General features: G+C 40.0%; 2 protein-coding genes and 1 long non-coding RNA gene across 3 annotated transcripts in view; 2 read left to right on the forward strand and 1 right to left on the reverse strand.

Moving 5' to 3' along the window:
* The window catches only part of LOC135162704 (uncharacterized), a 6,431-nt gene extending 5,838 nt beyond the window's left edge, over positions 1–593 (reverse strand). The window contains exon 1 of the long non-coding RNA XR_010298999.1: positions 136–593. This is a non-coding gene — a long non-coding RNA (uncharacterized LOC135162704). The remainder of the gene's footprint in view (positions 1–135) is intronic.
* Positions 594–771: 178 nt separating this feature from the next.
* LOC135162699 (actin, muscle) lies at positions 772–3,258 on the forward strand. Its single transcript, XM_064121451.1, has 4 exons — positions 772–932; positions 1,300–1,444; positions 1,538–2,152; positions 2,238–3,258. Exons 2-4 carry the CDS (start codon positions 1,319–1,321, stop codon positions 2,625–2,627), a joined length of 1,131 nt encoding a protein of 376 aa, XP_063977521.1. The 5' UTR covers positions 772–932; positions 1,300–1,318; the 3' UTR covers positions 2,628–3,258.
* Positions 3,259–5,723: 2,465 nt separating this feature from the next.
* Positions 5,724–11,775, forward strand: LOC135162143 (claspin). The gene is made up of 3 exons (XM_064120313.1): positions 5,724–5,861; positions 5,994–6,346; positions 7,967–11,775. Exons 1-3 carry the CDS (start codon positions 5,813–5,815, stop codon positions 11,615–11,617), a joined length of 4,053 nt encoding a protein of 1,350 aa, XP_063976383.1. The 5' UTR covers positions 5,724–5,812; the 3' UTR covers positions 11,618–11,775.
* The last annotated feature ends 3,968 nt before the right edge of the window (positions 11,776–15,743 follow it).

The raw sequence follows: 15,743 nt of genomic DNA on the forward strand, positions 1-15,743 counted from the left end.
CAATAATTATCACGATAACTATCAATGGAATTGCCTTCATTCAATGAATGCAATCCTCCAAATCTACAAAATCATGCGACAAACTCCTGGGGACAAAACAAATAGCAGAGGTCTTCACCATAAACTTTTTTTTACCATATGATGTCAATTCTTTCCCGGGGTCTTGCAACCCAGATGCTCCGAGCTCTCCACACATGTCGTCTTCGGATGTTGTCTGGAAGTCGAGTGGGCTAATGTTGCACAGAATTACCCCCCGCATTTATTTTCAAGTTGAGAAAGAAAAAAAAGCCAAGAGGCTCCATATATTTTTTCCAATTCACTGATTCCCTTCGTCATGATAACAAAAATAGCTTTTGTCCCATGTTACAATAAATCCCAAATATTCGGCGACCCTTTGTCCTTTCGAATTCAGCGAAAAATGTTATAATTTCATGGCAAAATCACGAGGATTAATTTTATCGTACCCGTACGATTGAAACCACGCAAATGAACGTCGTCGGGATGTTGCCGTCTAGGGGTAGTCTCTTGTCCGATATTATCGCGAAAAAGAGGGAGAATGAGCTTTTAATTCTTGGTCTAGTACATTGCCGAGCTTTTCGAAAGCCAAATGGAATAATGGTGGGGCATCAGGCGCCTTATTTGGATTCAGGGGGCGTCGACGTACTAGGGTTCGTCGACGTGAACACTACGTTGATTTTCTTCCATCTCGCTTTATCACTTAGGGCTTACTAAGGACCTGTGGCTAGACGTTGGCGAGAGTATAGGGGGTATAGCGTGGCAGTAGATTTCCATGTAAGGGGCGGATCGTTATTTTTGGCTCAGACGAATATGGATAAAGGGACCCCACATCGCCGTCAGTCCGCCACTCGCTGCTTGGTCCCTTGGAAGACGAACGCCTTCAGCGCGTCAACGATTTTTTACATTTCTTAACGGTACATACAACACCATTAACATTTATTCGATCGTTTAAATCGTTAAGAATTTTTTTTTATTCGCTCGTTTGCACTCGATTTATTCGCGGTGGAGATACTGTGTTGATTTGTGATGGGTAGGGGGTAGTTTATGGCATTTAGCTGCCCCAAACTGTGTGAACAGGGATCGATGTGAGTGGTTTGATGGGGTAATCGATCGAGTTGGAGGTATCGATAGAGCAATCGATATGCCGTATTCCATTGTCAAACGGCTGTTTTTGGTTTAACCATTTTTTTCGGAGATTGAGAAAGTGTTCAAGTTTGGGGGGAGTGATTGTAGGTTTGTTCATGGAAATTAGTATTTATGATATTTTTATTTTCATCGCAGAACCTAAAAATCAATCAAGATGTGTGACGATGATGTTGCGGCGTTGGTCGTGGACAATGGGTCCGGTATGTGCAAAGCTGGATTTGCTGGAGATGATGCTCCTCGCGCTGTGTTCCCGAGCATTGTGGGACGTCCCCGTCATCAGGTAAGGGAGAACTTTTATTCGATTTTGTCGTCAATTTTTTTGGGTAATTTCTAATATCACGTCCTCCTATTAATAATTGGTTGATGGTAATAGGGAGTGATGGTCGGTATGGGACAAAAAGACTCATATGTAGGAGATGAGGCCCAGAGCAAGAGAGGTATCCTCACTCTGAAATACCCAATTGAGCACGGTATCATCACCAACTGGGATGATATGGAAAAGATCTGGCATCACACTTTCTACAATGAACTCCGTGTTGCCCCTGAGGAACACCCAGTCCTCCTCACAGAGGCTCCCCTCAACCCAAAGGCTAACCGTGAGAAGATGACCCAGATCATGTTCGAAACCTTCAACAGCCCAGCCATGTATGTCGCCATCCAGGCTGTCCTCTCCCTGTACGCCTCAGGTCGTACCACTGGTATTGTCCTGGACTCTGGAGATGGTGTATCCCACACTGTTCCCATCTATGAAGGTTACGCCCTCCCCCACGCCATTCTCCGTCTGGACTTGGCTGGTCGTGACTTGACCGACTACCTCATGAAGATCCTCACCGAGAGAGGATACTCCTTCACCACTACAGCTGAGCGTGAAATTGTCCGTGACATCAAGGAGAAACTCTGCTATGTCGCCCTGGACTTTGAACAGGAAATGGCCACCGCCGCCGCCAGCACCTCCCTCGAGAAGAGCTACGAGCTTCCCGACGGACAGGTAAAAATCCCTCTAAATAATGACTAATAGTAACGTCAAAGTTCGCTCTCGAAACCCTCTAACGAAAAATCTAACGAATTTCTAGGTGATCACCATCGGTAACGAGAGGTTCCGTTGCCCCGAGGCTCTCTTCCAGCCATCCTTCTTGGGTATGGAATCCTGCGGTATCCACGAGACCGTCTACAACTCCATCATGAAGTGCGACGTCGACATCCGTAAGGACTTGTACGCCAACACCGTACTCTCCGGTGGTACCACCATGTACCCAGGTATTGCTGACCGCATGCAGAAGGAGATTACCGCCCTCGCTCCCTCAACCATCAAGATCAAGATCATCGCTCCCCCAGAGAGGAAATACTCCGTCTGGATCGGTGGCTCAATCCTCGCCTCCCTCTCTACCTTCCAGCAGATGTGGATCTCCAAACAGGAGTACGACGAGTCCGGCCCTGGCATTGTTCACCGCAAGTGCTTCTAAATCATCTCCCACCGACCTCCAGCTTCATTAAAGCAATAAATAAAAAGATTCCCCAAACATATCCATTGAAAATCAGCCATTCATCAACCGGAGGAGATAATCTTATCCTGAGAATCATCACCAGCCAGGAGAGTAACACCACATGCTAATTAACATCACAAAAGGGGTAACAAATCAGCCGACAATCAGGATGGACTCTAAAATTTTACTTTTACGAAAAAAAAACTACTCAAGTGCCTTTATAACACACATTTATCAGACTGTACCGTACTCTGTAGTTTATACAACATGATTATTTGTTATTAACCCTAATAATTTATTATTTAGTCCTCAACTCGTCAGTACGACAAAAGGGGACAAATAACACCGACAGTTGCCCCACCCCGTCGATCCATCGATGCATCTCCGATGCCCGTTCAATCAATCACAACACGAAAGAATCTCAATGATTAGCATTCATATAATTATAAGAATAAACAACACCACCAAAGATAAAAGAAGCAAACGCATGCCATCCAACATCCAACATCTGTCACTCGCTGGCTCATATTGTTGTCCAGCCTAATGTCGTTCTTCTTATCATATCCTTATAAATAATAATTATAATAAAACTTATTGTATATTAAGAAAACGTTGAAGCCAGTGATTTGCGAAGGGAATGCTCCTCTCGTAGTGCTCCCACCCACCCTCGCTCTTTCGTTCTTCCTCCCTTGATGGTCCTGAAAAATCAGATGCCCTGGGAAAAAAATTGACCCCACGCAGATTTCCAGCACAAGTGCCTGCCACATGTCCAAGTTTACGACAAGACCAAATGCTCGAGTCAAGTGGGGAATAATGTGAGCATACGCTGAAGAAGCTGGCGAGAGACGAATTAAGAAATAGTAAAAATAGAGATGTGAATGTGGTTGGGGCGGAGAGGGGTGAGAGACACATCGGGGATCGGTGATACTCTCGTGGAGACGTGGAGCTACTCAGCTGGGGCCAAGCCTTACAAGGCCCCTGAGACTCTCTACCAGAATGAGTTATAATTAGACGAGATACGCCCTGAACTGTGGGGTATTCGTTCGATAAATTGGGAGTGTGGATTCGAGGAGGGCACGATTAGGTGAAATATTTATAATTGGAATTTCGAAAGCCATCGAATTTGGGGAACTGACCCGATTCCCTGACATTATTGATGCAGGGGAGTATCTCCAAGTCGGAAAGCCTTTTTTCTTGGAGATGGATTCGAAAAATGTCAAGGTTCAACAGTAAAATCAAGCAAAATTAATTTAATTAAATCTATAAAATTCAGTACATTAGATTAATTTAATTAAATTCATAAGATTGATTAAATTTATTCAATTTGATTTAATTAAATAATAGTTATGGTCTTTTATGGAAATACTGGATGAGAAAGCCTTGGTGGCTTTGCAGAAGTTTCTTCGAAAACGGGGCGATGATTGAGAATGAGTAACTATATGGAGCATTTGAGGCCAAACCGACCAGGTTTCCTGACCTCGACCTCGACGATTTGGTCCGCTATTTTTCAGATGATCTGTCTGGGTAAAAAACACTACAGAGTTTTTCAGATTTTTTTTTTTGAGTTATTTTTACAGCCGTTTAACGAAACCCTTTTAGTAATTTCAAAGATTATAAAGAATTAGAGTGAATTGTTAGAAAACTCAATCACATTTCAAATTGCAATTTTTTCCGCAAGTTAATTAACGTTTCTGGTTAAAAAAAAGTTGAAAAATCAGAAGTTAACAATATTTATAGGAAAATCAACATTTTCGTTGCAGTCGAAGATTATAATCTGAATTTTTTATCACTGGACGTAAAATCAAGGGATTTTTTTGACCTTTCGTGAAAGATAATCCACCAGACAATAAACAAGTTCTATTATTTGTTTTTAAGAATAAAATATTTACAAAAATATAAAAACTCTCCGAAATTTAAATTAGGTAGTAGTGACCATGTGTGCATTTTTTCGAATTTCACTTTTGCAATTGGTTGGAAAATTTGGCAACTGAAAATATTGAAAACTACGTATTCGGTCGGTAAGATACCGACCTGAGGGTAGAGCTACTTTAAAAGATGAAACAACTCAACTTCCACAAAATCAAAAATAATTTACATAATTTGCAAAAAATGTGGCAAATTTTTCAAATGGATTTCAAGATCGAGAAATAACTTAATAATAGAAATAATCTGAGAACAATCTCGAGTGCCTTTTTGAAGTAGATTGATCACATAAAAAATCGCAGATCAAATCGGAGAGGTCGAAGTCACGGACTGGTCGAGTTAGCACGGAATACCCCACATGCATTCCATATTTTAGAATCAATAACTGAATTAATGAAACAAAACCGCTATTTGATTCGATGTCAATTTGAACAAAATTACTAAGCATCAATCGTTCTCTAGTCCAGAATGATTATTCCAATTATTGTTACACTGAGTGAACAATATCGTAGATTTTGTGAAATACATCATCTTCGATGCATATTCGTTCGTATCAAAATAGAATTCTATCGTTTCACCGTTTTAATTTTTCATTTTCACAGTGAGTTTCCAATAGAGCGCAGATAATGAAATATTCCGTTGAAAATGGGTCATTAAAATATTTTATTGCATGCGATCTCATTGATATCGCCTACAACAAGTTTCCAGATCAATAAAAGACGATACATTCAAATAACTATTAAAATTCGATAAAACACTCAGGGAATCCGAATGAGTACCAAATCAGTGTGGAGTCCTCGGAATCGACGATTGAAGCAAACAGTTCAATCATAAAGTCCTCTAAAAGTGCTGACATGTTTTGTTACAGCAATTAATTATTCCGTTGGCACTATTGAACAAGACTGAGTCATTGAGTCAAAGAATAATCATTTCGTTTTTACTAAATTTTTCTCTCAGTATCTATATCAGACGTAACGCTAGGCCATTCTCATGTTCATTTCAATTTCGAAAATTTTAAATTTTTTATCGTCCGAAATTTGTAATGGCAGCAGTCGATACGTTACCAGTATGCGCTCGCGTCATCTGGACAACGCAGCGACATCTGTATCATGTGGTAGAGCACGTTTTGGCGGGATTTCTCAGCTGACGAAGATGATTGGGATGTTTGTGCTCGTGGAAGTTGATTCATTCTAATTCTCCCAAAATTATCCAATAAACTTGTGTTTTTTAATTACTCCAAAATGGAGCAAGTCCCGGAGGACACACCAGCCGACTCTGGGGATAAATCAGGTGAGAATAATGACATTACCACTTACCCAGGTGCAAAATTATATTCTCCAGGTGACAATGCCTGGATCTTGATCGATCAACGTGTGAAAATATCATCTTCATGGGTTTAAAGTCAGTGGGATGTTCTTTTAGATGCTCCAGTTGATATGGAAAACAATTCTCCAGCTTCAACTAGTGAAGCTGCAACAGTTCATCCTGATGAAGCACCTTCTAGTGGACATGATGATGATAAAGATGAGGTCATGCCTGACAAGCCCCGAAATGGAAAACGATCGCGAGTAATTTTTAACAGTGACTCCGAGGATGAACCTCTTGAAAAAATGGGAAATGGTAGCAAAGATGATGACAGCGACGACGATACCTTGGGCAGGGTCAAAAGGGCGAAGAGTGGATTCTCCAAGGTTAGGGTAGAGAGTGATTCTGATTCAGATCATCATGTCCAGGGGGAGGATAATACAACTCCAGTGACAGAACAACTGAACCACGTAAGAAGCTTTAGCAATTTATCTTTGTGGAAGGGGAATTTTTGGTGGAGGTATTTTTAGAAAATGCACTTTGGTGATTTTACCTTCACTGTGATTGAAAAAAACATGATTCTAAGATTTGGGAATGTTCATAATAAATAATGGAATATTTTGAAATAAAAAAGCTTCAGAGTCGAGGTGAAGGGGTAAAGGCTATGAGAGACAAGGAAATTTTGTAATGTTTGACTGGGAAAGTAGGAATACATTTCACATAAGACGACATGATAAAAATTCCTTGAAGGTCCTTCAATAATTCTTTTTCATAAACTAATGCCCACATTCCATTTAAAAAAAAAAGCAAGGGGTTTGATATTTGTTTCGATTTTCATTTCGATGATTTTCCCTTAAACACAAATAGAGCCACAATAACGCTCTCGTTTCAGAGCAATTAGCGCTGCAGCGTTGAAGATCAATCTTGTTATGGAATAGAAATATCATAAGAAAACGCAGTTATGATATTATCGTTGTTATGTGATCATGTTTTGTAATGTGTCGAAGAAGAATGCATTTCAGTTGCCCCTAATGACGCACCACTGATTTTAAGTAAACTTAACTCACTTGGTCGTCTTGTGTCAAATAAAACCTTTAAATTCCCATTAGTATATTTAGTCAACTTATCTAAAGATACTGAATGTAAGAGTAGTCAGATAATTCTCGTTGATTGTTCAAGAGATTAGTTTAAAGGATTGTTTATCATCGCACCTACTTATTATTTCAACTCCATTATTAGAGATAAATGTTGACTTTTATAAAGGATTCATCGTTATGGAATCAGAGCTGTTGTTCTCCTTGTACAAATTGGTTTCCACTTTTTCGATTCAATTAGAAAGAGCTTTTTTTCTCATTAGAATTTAATTCTAATTTAGGAAGGGGTAGATTTATGTGAAGATTTTCATTTCTTCATAATCGAAATGGAGCCCCCAAGAATGTAAATGATTTTGGAAGGAGTTCTTGTTAAGAGTTTTATTCTTGTGTAGAGACAAAAAGCGAATCTCTTCATATAAATTAGAATTGAATTCTAATAAATAATTGAACGGCTCGTCTAAATTAATCGAAATAGTGAAGCCGAATTCATGTAATTAAGACATCATCTCTGACTGCGAAAAGAGGAATGCATGATCCATCACATTATGATCAGCATGTAATCGTCTTAAACGAATTGGCATTTTTTACCCATTAAAATGTTCATTTTTGACATGTCTACTTGTCCATCATTTCAAACAATATGTCAATATTCTATGACAAACACGTATGATATCATAATTCCGTTTTTCTGTGATACTTTCAAACAGTAATAAAAATAATTTTTCTGTGATATTTTTACTTTATAACAAAATTGCTTTATAACAAGGCACGTGTTATTGCTCCAATCATTATTTATTTAGTCTTGATCTATACTATCCCTAGTTTTTATATTTTCCCCTTCCCTGTCTTCCACAGTATATAATCTATAATAACAAAAATCAACCTGTCACGAATTAGAGGAAGAAAAAGTTGATTTACCATTTTTATTCTTAAACTTTAACAACATCGACATCTAATTAAATTCTATGTAATCCTTCCCTAACGATTAAATTGCAGAAATCAACGAAGATATCGAGTTTAATCGACTCTGAGTCAGAAGAAGAATCTCCCCGCCCTGACTGTAACGAGGAAGAGCCCCCTCGCCGCAATTCCAGTCCAAAAAAGTCGAAAAATGTCAAAAAACCAATAAACCAGTCAAAGCGGGCAGCAAAAGACGACGCCCTAAACAGGATCAGAAGTGAAACCCAGCGTTTAATCCGAGAGTCGTCAGTCTGTCTTCCTTACCACAGACCCAAGCAGCGAACTTTGGACGACTTCCTGAGTCGAAAGAAAATTTCGGCAGCTCTTCCTAAAGCCACCACAACAGCTAGTAGATTAAAAATCTCAGCTTCCATAGTAAATCAAGTGCTGAAAGAGAAGGAGAAAGAAGCTGAGATTTTTTACAAATCATCAGACTCCGAGGAAGACCTAGATGACCAGGAGGAACTCCCCCCACCACCAGAACCAGAGAAACAATCGATTGAGGAAACTCAGAAACTCCAGAAGGTGGACGTCCACAACAGACAGCAAATCATTCATAATGGATCCCTAGAGTTTGGAGTTCCAAGGAAATTATTCATGGAAGGAGCATCTCCAGGTCCTCCAGGTGACACGCTGGAAGAGAGGACAGATGAGGAGGGGAATCTTCCCCAGAAGGAGTTCAAACGAGGGCTGAAGGAGGCCAGCGTCCCCCGAAAGTTGTTTGATGATGGTTTTGACGAAGGCGCAGGCACGCCTTCAGAAAATAAACATGTATTGGATTTAGAGTCTCGAGTTGGTTTGACAATTCCTGGAGAATCTCCCGAGGACATCCTTGGAGCTTCAGAGAGTCCAGGGGAGCCGGCAGAGACACTTGAGGGATCTCTGGAGCCCCTGAAAGAGATAACTTGTGAAGAAAATGGAAAATCAGAAGACTTTGCTATCTCAGAGACTCCTCTGGTACCCAACAAGGAGTTTATGAAAATCAATGTCAGGCATTGTCCTCTGAAGAAGCCTGAGGATGTTGGTAAATCTATGGAAGACAAGGAGGTAGAGGAAGATACCGAGAGAAATGATAGTCATGATCACGGGCCTTCCCTTCAAAAGAGCAGTGCCGAGGAGGAGAGGAATGATTTCGTGACCCCTCAAATGCCAATAACCATTCTAGCCCCACCCCCAGCTCCTCAGATCATCAAGAAAGCTGTTCTGCTGAACGCAACAAAGGAGCCCAAGCTCAGGGGAAATCCAGGAATGATGATTGACTTGACGCATGTATCGAGACCAGATAAAGCAGCTGTTGACAGTCTAGTCGATAGATTTTTCACGAAGCACGCAGCAGTTGCCAAGAATGAGGATAAAGATTCTGAGGTGACCATTCTGAATACAGAGGTGACTCCCAGTGGTTTGAAGATCATCAGGGACACGTTGTCGTATAAAACGAAAGGAGACAGGTATGAGGACAGTGAGTTGAACAAACCAGGAGCTAAATTATTGAGGCTGAAGGAGGAGTTGGAGAAGAAGATGGCGGTTAAGAGGAATGAGGAGTGGAAGTTGAGGGAGAGGGAGGTGGAGGCCTTGGAGGATGATGAAGAGGAGGACGACGATGAGGAGAAGGTAATGACGGTTGATGATGAGGAGGAAGGGGAAAGTGAACCTGAGGAGGATGACGTTCTCGTTGAGGACAAGGAGAGGAAGAGGAGTGCATTCGAGGATGATGAGGCAGAAGTTAGTGGCGATGATGATATTAGTGATGATGAGAATGAAGATCAGAGTGATGAAAATGGAGAGGATGAAGAGGCTGATGATGAAAATGAAGAGGAACAGGAAGACGAGGCTGAAAAAGAAGACGAAGAGGGAGATGAATTAAACAAATCGAAGAAGTTTAGCAGAATAATTCAGTTGGAGGATGATTCTGACGAGGAAAACGATGATGCCAGTTCTTCCAAGAAGCCTTTCGAAAGGACGAATACAGATGTAGATATTTTTGCTGATGAAGAGGAGGTTAACTCCACGCAGGCCAGTCAAACCTGCAAGACCCCATCAGCGATGAAAAAACCACTGTCTTTGGGCTCTCCTTTATCGGAGTTCAGTCAGTTGACTTCGCAGTCTGCTTCAGCATCGAAAAATCTCTTCTCAAACACTCAGACATCAGATTTTTCCCCTCTCATCACCCTGACTAGCCCAAAGCCATTGTCTCTGACTGGTGAATTGGAGTCTGTGAAGAATAAACTATTCGAACAGGATACGAGTCCAGTTAACGATGCGGATCTGTTCGACTTGTGCTCTGGGAGATTCCCAGACGACGACGTCAATACTCAGAGCAGTACGAAACCCAATTTGAAGGGACTGATGGACCCCGTGTCATCAGAAAAGGTGACGGACAGTCAGTTGATAGGACTGTGTTCTGGGACTTTTGCAACTCAGCCTGAAGTCCCAGATAACGATCGACAAGACCCTGACGACGATTTGAGACTGACGTTTGATGATGAACCGGTAAAAATTCCCGAACCTAATGCATTAGATGAAGAGGTCCCTAGGAATCCCCTAGACATCGCCTCGTCCTCAGAAGATGAGGAGAACACGGCCCCCCACGACAGGAAGAACATGAATGATGGGAAAAAAAAGAAAGTTAATAAACTGGTGCTGTCTGACGACGAAGATGAGTTTGACAAGGAGAAATATTCCTCTGATGAATCTGAACTTGAAGGCGAGCCCGAAGACGAGAAATTCGTGGATTATGATTCGGAGGAGAATGAAGTGATGATTGTTCCGAAGAAGGACATCAAGAAAGTCGCTGCTAATTATCTAGAGGCAGAAGCTGAATTGAGTGAGAGTGAGTGGGGTTCTGAGGACGAGGACGAGAGGGATCTGGACACGTATGAAGCGGAAGAGGCTGATACTGAGGAAATCGACGAGACCCTGGTGAGGAACCAGATTGGGAAGATCCATGCTAGGCAGGTGATGGACGAGGACAAAAGGGACGTGAGGATGCTGAAGGAGATGTTATTCGACGATGGAGATCTACATGAGGATGGCCAGGGGCGTGAGAGGAAGTTCAGGTGGAAGAATATAGATAAGATTGGATTGGAGGACGCACCGACGAATGAAGAGGATGCGGGAGAGGAGGAGATTCACGAGGGGGATAATGAGCTGGAGTGGAGGAAGCTGAGGTTGGAGAGGCAGAAATTCCTGGAGGAGAAAAGCAGGGAGGAGGGTGACAGCGAACTGGGAGGGGGACAGCTTTTTTCACTTGGTCTGAGGGCCTTGAAGAGGAATCACACTAGTGTCCTGGAGGCAGCGAGCAGGACAGAGATCGTGAGGAAGACGATTGTTCCGAGATCTGCTTCAGAGTTGATGCAGTGTAGTTTAAAGGCCTCGAGAATTGTGAATACCGCGGCGAAGAGGGGATCCTTCCTGTCGAGGGGTGATGAGGTACTCGCAAGACTTGCTGTAATGACCAAACAAGCTGATGTCGTTGGGCTGGCACCCAAGAAAGGGGCAAATTTTGTTTTTAGTCATTTGAGCCCATCGGTGAATGGGGAGACTGAAGAAGGGGATGGTGACGATGACGAGGGGAGGGAGAAGGGGAAACTGGCGAGGAAGAGGAAGCTTCCGGCGGGAATTACTCCGAAGGCGACGAAGAAGTCAAAAGTTGAAATGGAACGTTCATCTGGGAAGAAATTATTTTAAATGGAAAAGTATTCGATTAGAAATTCACCACATTTATTTAATTCATTGAAAGGGTTCATGTGTAAATTAAAGATCTCTTTGTAAATAGTCTTTTTATAATGCTTGTTGTAAATTTAAATAAATTGACGAAAGATCTGCGTTAAAAATTATTTTAAAAAGAGTAATTGGTTTATCAGAAATTTAATGCCTCGTTTGATCAGTGCATCTGTGAATGTACTCATCAGAATCAATTGATTATTTTTTAATTGATGAGCTGCCTAATTGAGCCGATTTTTATTGATTGGAATAGCCCCCACTACATTAGCTACTCCAATCCAATGGCCAGAGGGGTTATAGGAAGTTCCTTAGAACGGAAAGCTACAGTATCGGAGCGGCCTAGCCTTGATTATGACGACCAGACAATCATGGTCCACCCAGAAGCCATAATGAGTGATACGGGCGACCATGAAAGACTCAAAACTCAGCTTAATGAATCATGGCAGTCAAAAATTAACTGGAAATGCGCACTCACTGAGAAATTCCGATTGACTTCACCGAGATAAGTTCAAGAATAGGGGAGACCGAGGGGTGACGGGACACCCGGAGCCCGAAATTTTGAAAATAAAAATGATAAAAGCTTCCAGTCGAAAGCAAGGCAATTTAATTTGAAGCAAAATGAAATAGAATAACAAAATAAAATTAATCATTTAAGTAGCAAAATGATAAACTATAAGTCGAATTTGAAATTTTCCATACTTGAGCATTGATCTCCGAAACAAGGTATTTTATGAAAAAATCTCTAAAGAATTTTTTGTAGAAAATTTCATCAGGTACGAAAGAGATCTTTCAACATTTTCTCCTAAAATCACTGGTTTATGAGGTGAATGCACAATTACCGAAAATTTCGGTTTAACTCATCATAATGTAACACTTCGCTACTAAAATAACCTCTGGATAAATCACGCTTAAGTCTCCTAAATGATTAAAAATCATTTATAAAAACATTAAACACCTTCCTACGTGTATAAATATTCATCGCCAACCGAAAAAAAAATTTCTCATTTTCACATAAATAACCGAATGATCACTTCATAATTTTTCCTCCAAAACTTATTGTCCTTCCACCAAATATTTCAGACTTTTATTCACCAGAACCTTCCTTCCAAAATCAATAATAAAAGCCAATTATTCTCATTGACTCGAACAATCATATTTCCGGAAATGATAACGCATCATCACCCCATTAATAAATAGAATACCTACTAGGAGCATAATGTAGCCATACGTGTGTTTAATGTAACTCAATACAATAATGCACATCCTGGCCTACGGCGAGGGTTCATATTCCCCTGTATTCCATCGACAAACAGCAACCGGGTAGACCGGGTGATGGCATTTGTATGTTTAATTAATCATTTCCATACGCTTTACTTCCCCAAGAGTATTTTCACGCATAAATTTTTTCCAGCCGCTGCCACACCAGCCAATGGTCCCAGGATACTAGGACCGTCGATGATGATTCCATCGGTCAAAGTTACCACATCCGAGGTGGATCCAAGAGATGCAGAGACCGGGTTTGTTCTGTAAGCCGATTACAGCATCACAGCGCAGTCAGTCACTCAGTTATGGTGAGAGGTGAGCCAGTGGGTGGTAGATAGAGGGATAAAATATCTGGTCTGATTACCTCGGGATACTAGAGCATCGTCTGTGCCATCCCCCTTCGTCCCTCTGCCCCAGACCAACTGGAGAATCAGTCGGGAACACATTAAAATCGCATAAAATATGCAGGAACCCATCCGAGCTATGCCATAGCTTTTGGTCCGTTATATCCTGTACTTCAAGAGCTTACCTATACCCCCTGTACTGTAAGGTTTTCACCACTCCGTGTTTCACTCTGTACTCAACCGTTCAATCTACCGCAAATCCGTATTGTAGTCATCAAATTACTTTGGCTAATGTGCATCAAAAATGCCAAAATATTAATGCTTTTAGAACATTAAAAAATATTAATTATTAAATTCTAGAGTTAAATTATGAATTTAATTCAGTTTATTTATTTTGATGTTGCAAAGATTTTTCTTTGTTTTGCATTAGTTACGTTATAGAATTTATAATGAAATTAATGCTTTATTGAATTATATGTATAGTTACAGGTCTATTTAGACGTATAATTTAATTATAATTATATCTATGAAATATACATATAAATGAAATTGTAAGATTGAATGGTAGTGTGATGAGAAAATGTTTGTGTAGGTTTAACTAATAATTTAGAATTAATAAAATTAGAGGAATCGAATGATGTTTTGTTAGCTGATGTCGTAGAGTATGTTTGATTAACAAATAAAAAATCTGCCTAACGAGGATATTAATATGAATATTAATATCTATTAATGCATTGATGAATTGTTCATCGTTGTTATATTGTGTCATAATTGTTTGTGAAGGACGTTGCGTGTATTGCTAAGAAACTGAATAAATTTGATAAGAGGCTTCATCAAATATTTTATTTATTTGACTTTCTCAAAAGTCAATAATTTGGTAATTAATATTCACTTTACATAACATGGCAGGTTGTGAGGCATTCAATCAGATTTTTCCCCCGGGAAACGCGAAATTTTGGCTGAAATTGACAAATAGCTGGGTGAAATTATTTTGAATAATCTTGATGGAAAATCTTTCGTTATTTATTATCGTTAATAACAGTGTTATGATTGATAAATTGGACGATTGGGTATCACTGCCCTGGTGCGTAATAATATACTTCATATTTCGAATGATGAAAGCTAAAATGAAAAATAAAATATTTTGGGAATTGGTAATAAAACTGATTAAAAATCGAGTTTATCACATTCAGAATTGATTGTTAAAAATTGTGATCTGGATTTATTGTATTGAAATTTGTCAATTTTGAGCGTGTTGCAATTCCACTGAAAATTCAGAGTAATTAAAAATTTTATACAAAAATCAGCTAAACGGTAAATTCCTGTTCTTTTTTGTTCTGACATGACCAGAAAACCAAAAAATTCTGATAAATCCATTGTTTGCTTTAAAAAATTTTGACACTGAATACGATTCAAGGAAGAACAATCACAAAGTCCAGATTTTATCGAAAATTCAGTGTCGTTTGACCCTGAAACTTCACATTAGGATATAAATTTAAATTCATCGAGAAATCCTCCACTTCAATCGTATTCAGTGCCACTGTCCTGACAACTGACAGTCAAATATCCGGAGAAATATTCGGTGAAAATTACGGAACTTTCACTTCGCTCACCGATTACGGAATCGCATTGATGGAGAAAGAAGTTGAGTAAAAATTATGTGACAATTCCGTCATTTACCCTACCCTTTTGAATGTCAACATTGAACATGATCTTAGACCCCCTATCATTGATCTCATCGCTAAATTGTCCGAAGATTGTGACCTGAAAATCTAAATGAATCAATACAGTCCAGACATTAATTCTATATATCATGAATTTCTAGCTGACAAGCTTTATAAATAACTTTCAAATGTTAAAAAAAAAGAGTGCCGTGAGTCCTGAGGGACAACAAAGATTCAATAAAAATTAGGAAAATTTCAATAAAAAGTACGAAACGCTCCGTAAATAATGAATAGAGTTCCGTAATTTTTACCTCCGGAGCCTTCCGTAGTTTTCATTAGACCCTTCGTACTTTTCATCGGACCTTTCTTCTCACTCGGAAAAATAAAACTTCCACGTAAATTTTACTAAATATTTCTCTCTGTGTGGGAAAATTTATACCATAGCATCGTCATTTTTCCCGCTTCATTCTGGAATTACAAAAAAACACGTAACTTTTTCTGAATATTTCTTTTCATAGGGGAAATTTTACGCGATAGTATCGTAATTTTGCCCAGTTCGCTCTCGAATTAGAGACAAATACGTAATTTTTACTTAATATTGCTATTGGTGCTGCGCAATTGCTTTGATGCTGTTGTTGTCGAGCAATAATGACGTCGGTGTTATCTTGTTTTATCTAAAAAAATAGAGACCTCTAGAAGGTACCAAGGGTCCTGACAGCATCCCAAGGACTCTCGTCCAATTAGACGTTGATTGTTCGGCCCCTGATGGCCCCCAGAGACCCCCAGATTAACCACTGGAATCGACGAGTTCCCCAAGAC

The sequence above is a fragment of the Diachasmimorpha longicaudata genome, chromosome 5 (assembly GCF_034640455.1).
Source record: "Diachasmimorpha longicaudata isolate KC_UGA_2023 chromosome 5, iyDiaLong2, whole genome shotgun sequence".
In the NCBI taxonomy this organism is placed as follows: Eukaryota; Metazoa; Arthropoda; class Insecta; order Hymenoptera; family Braconidae; genus Diachasmimorpha; species Diachasmimorpha longicaudata.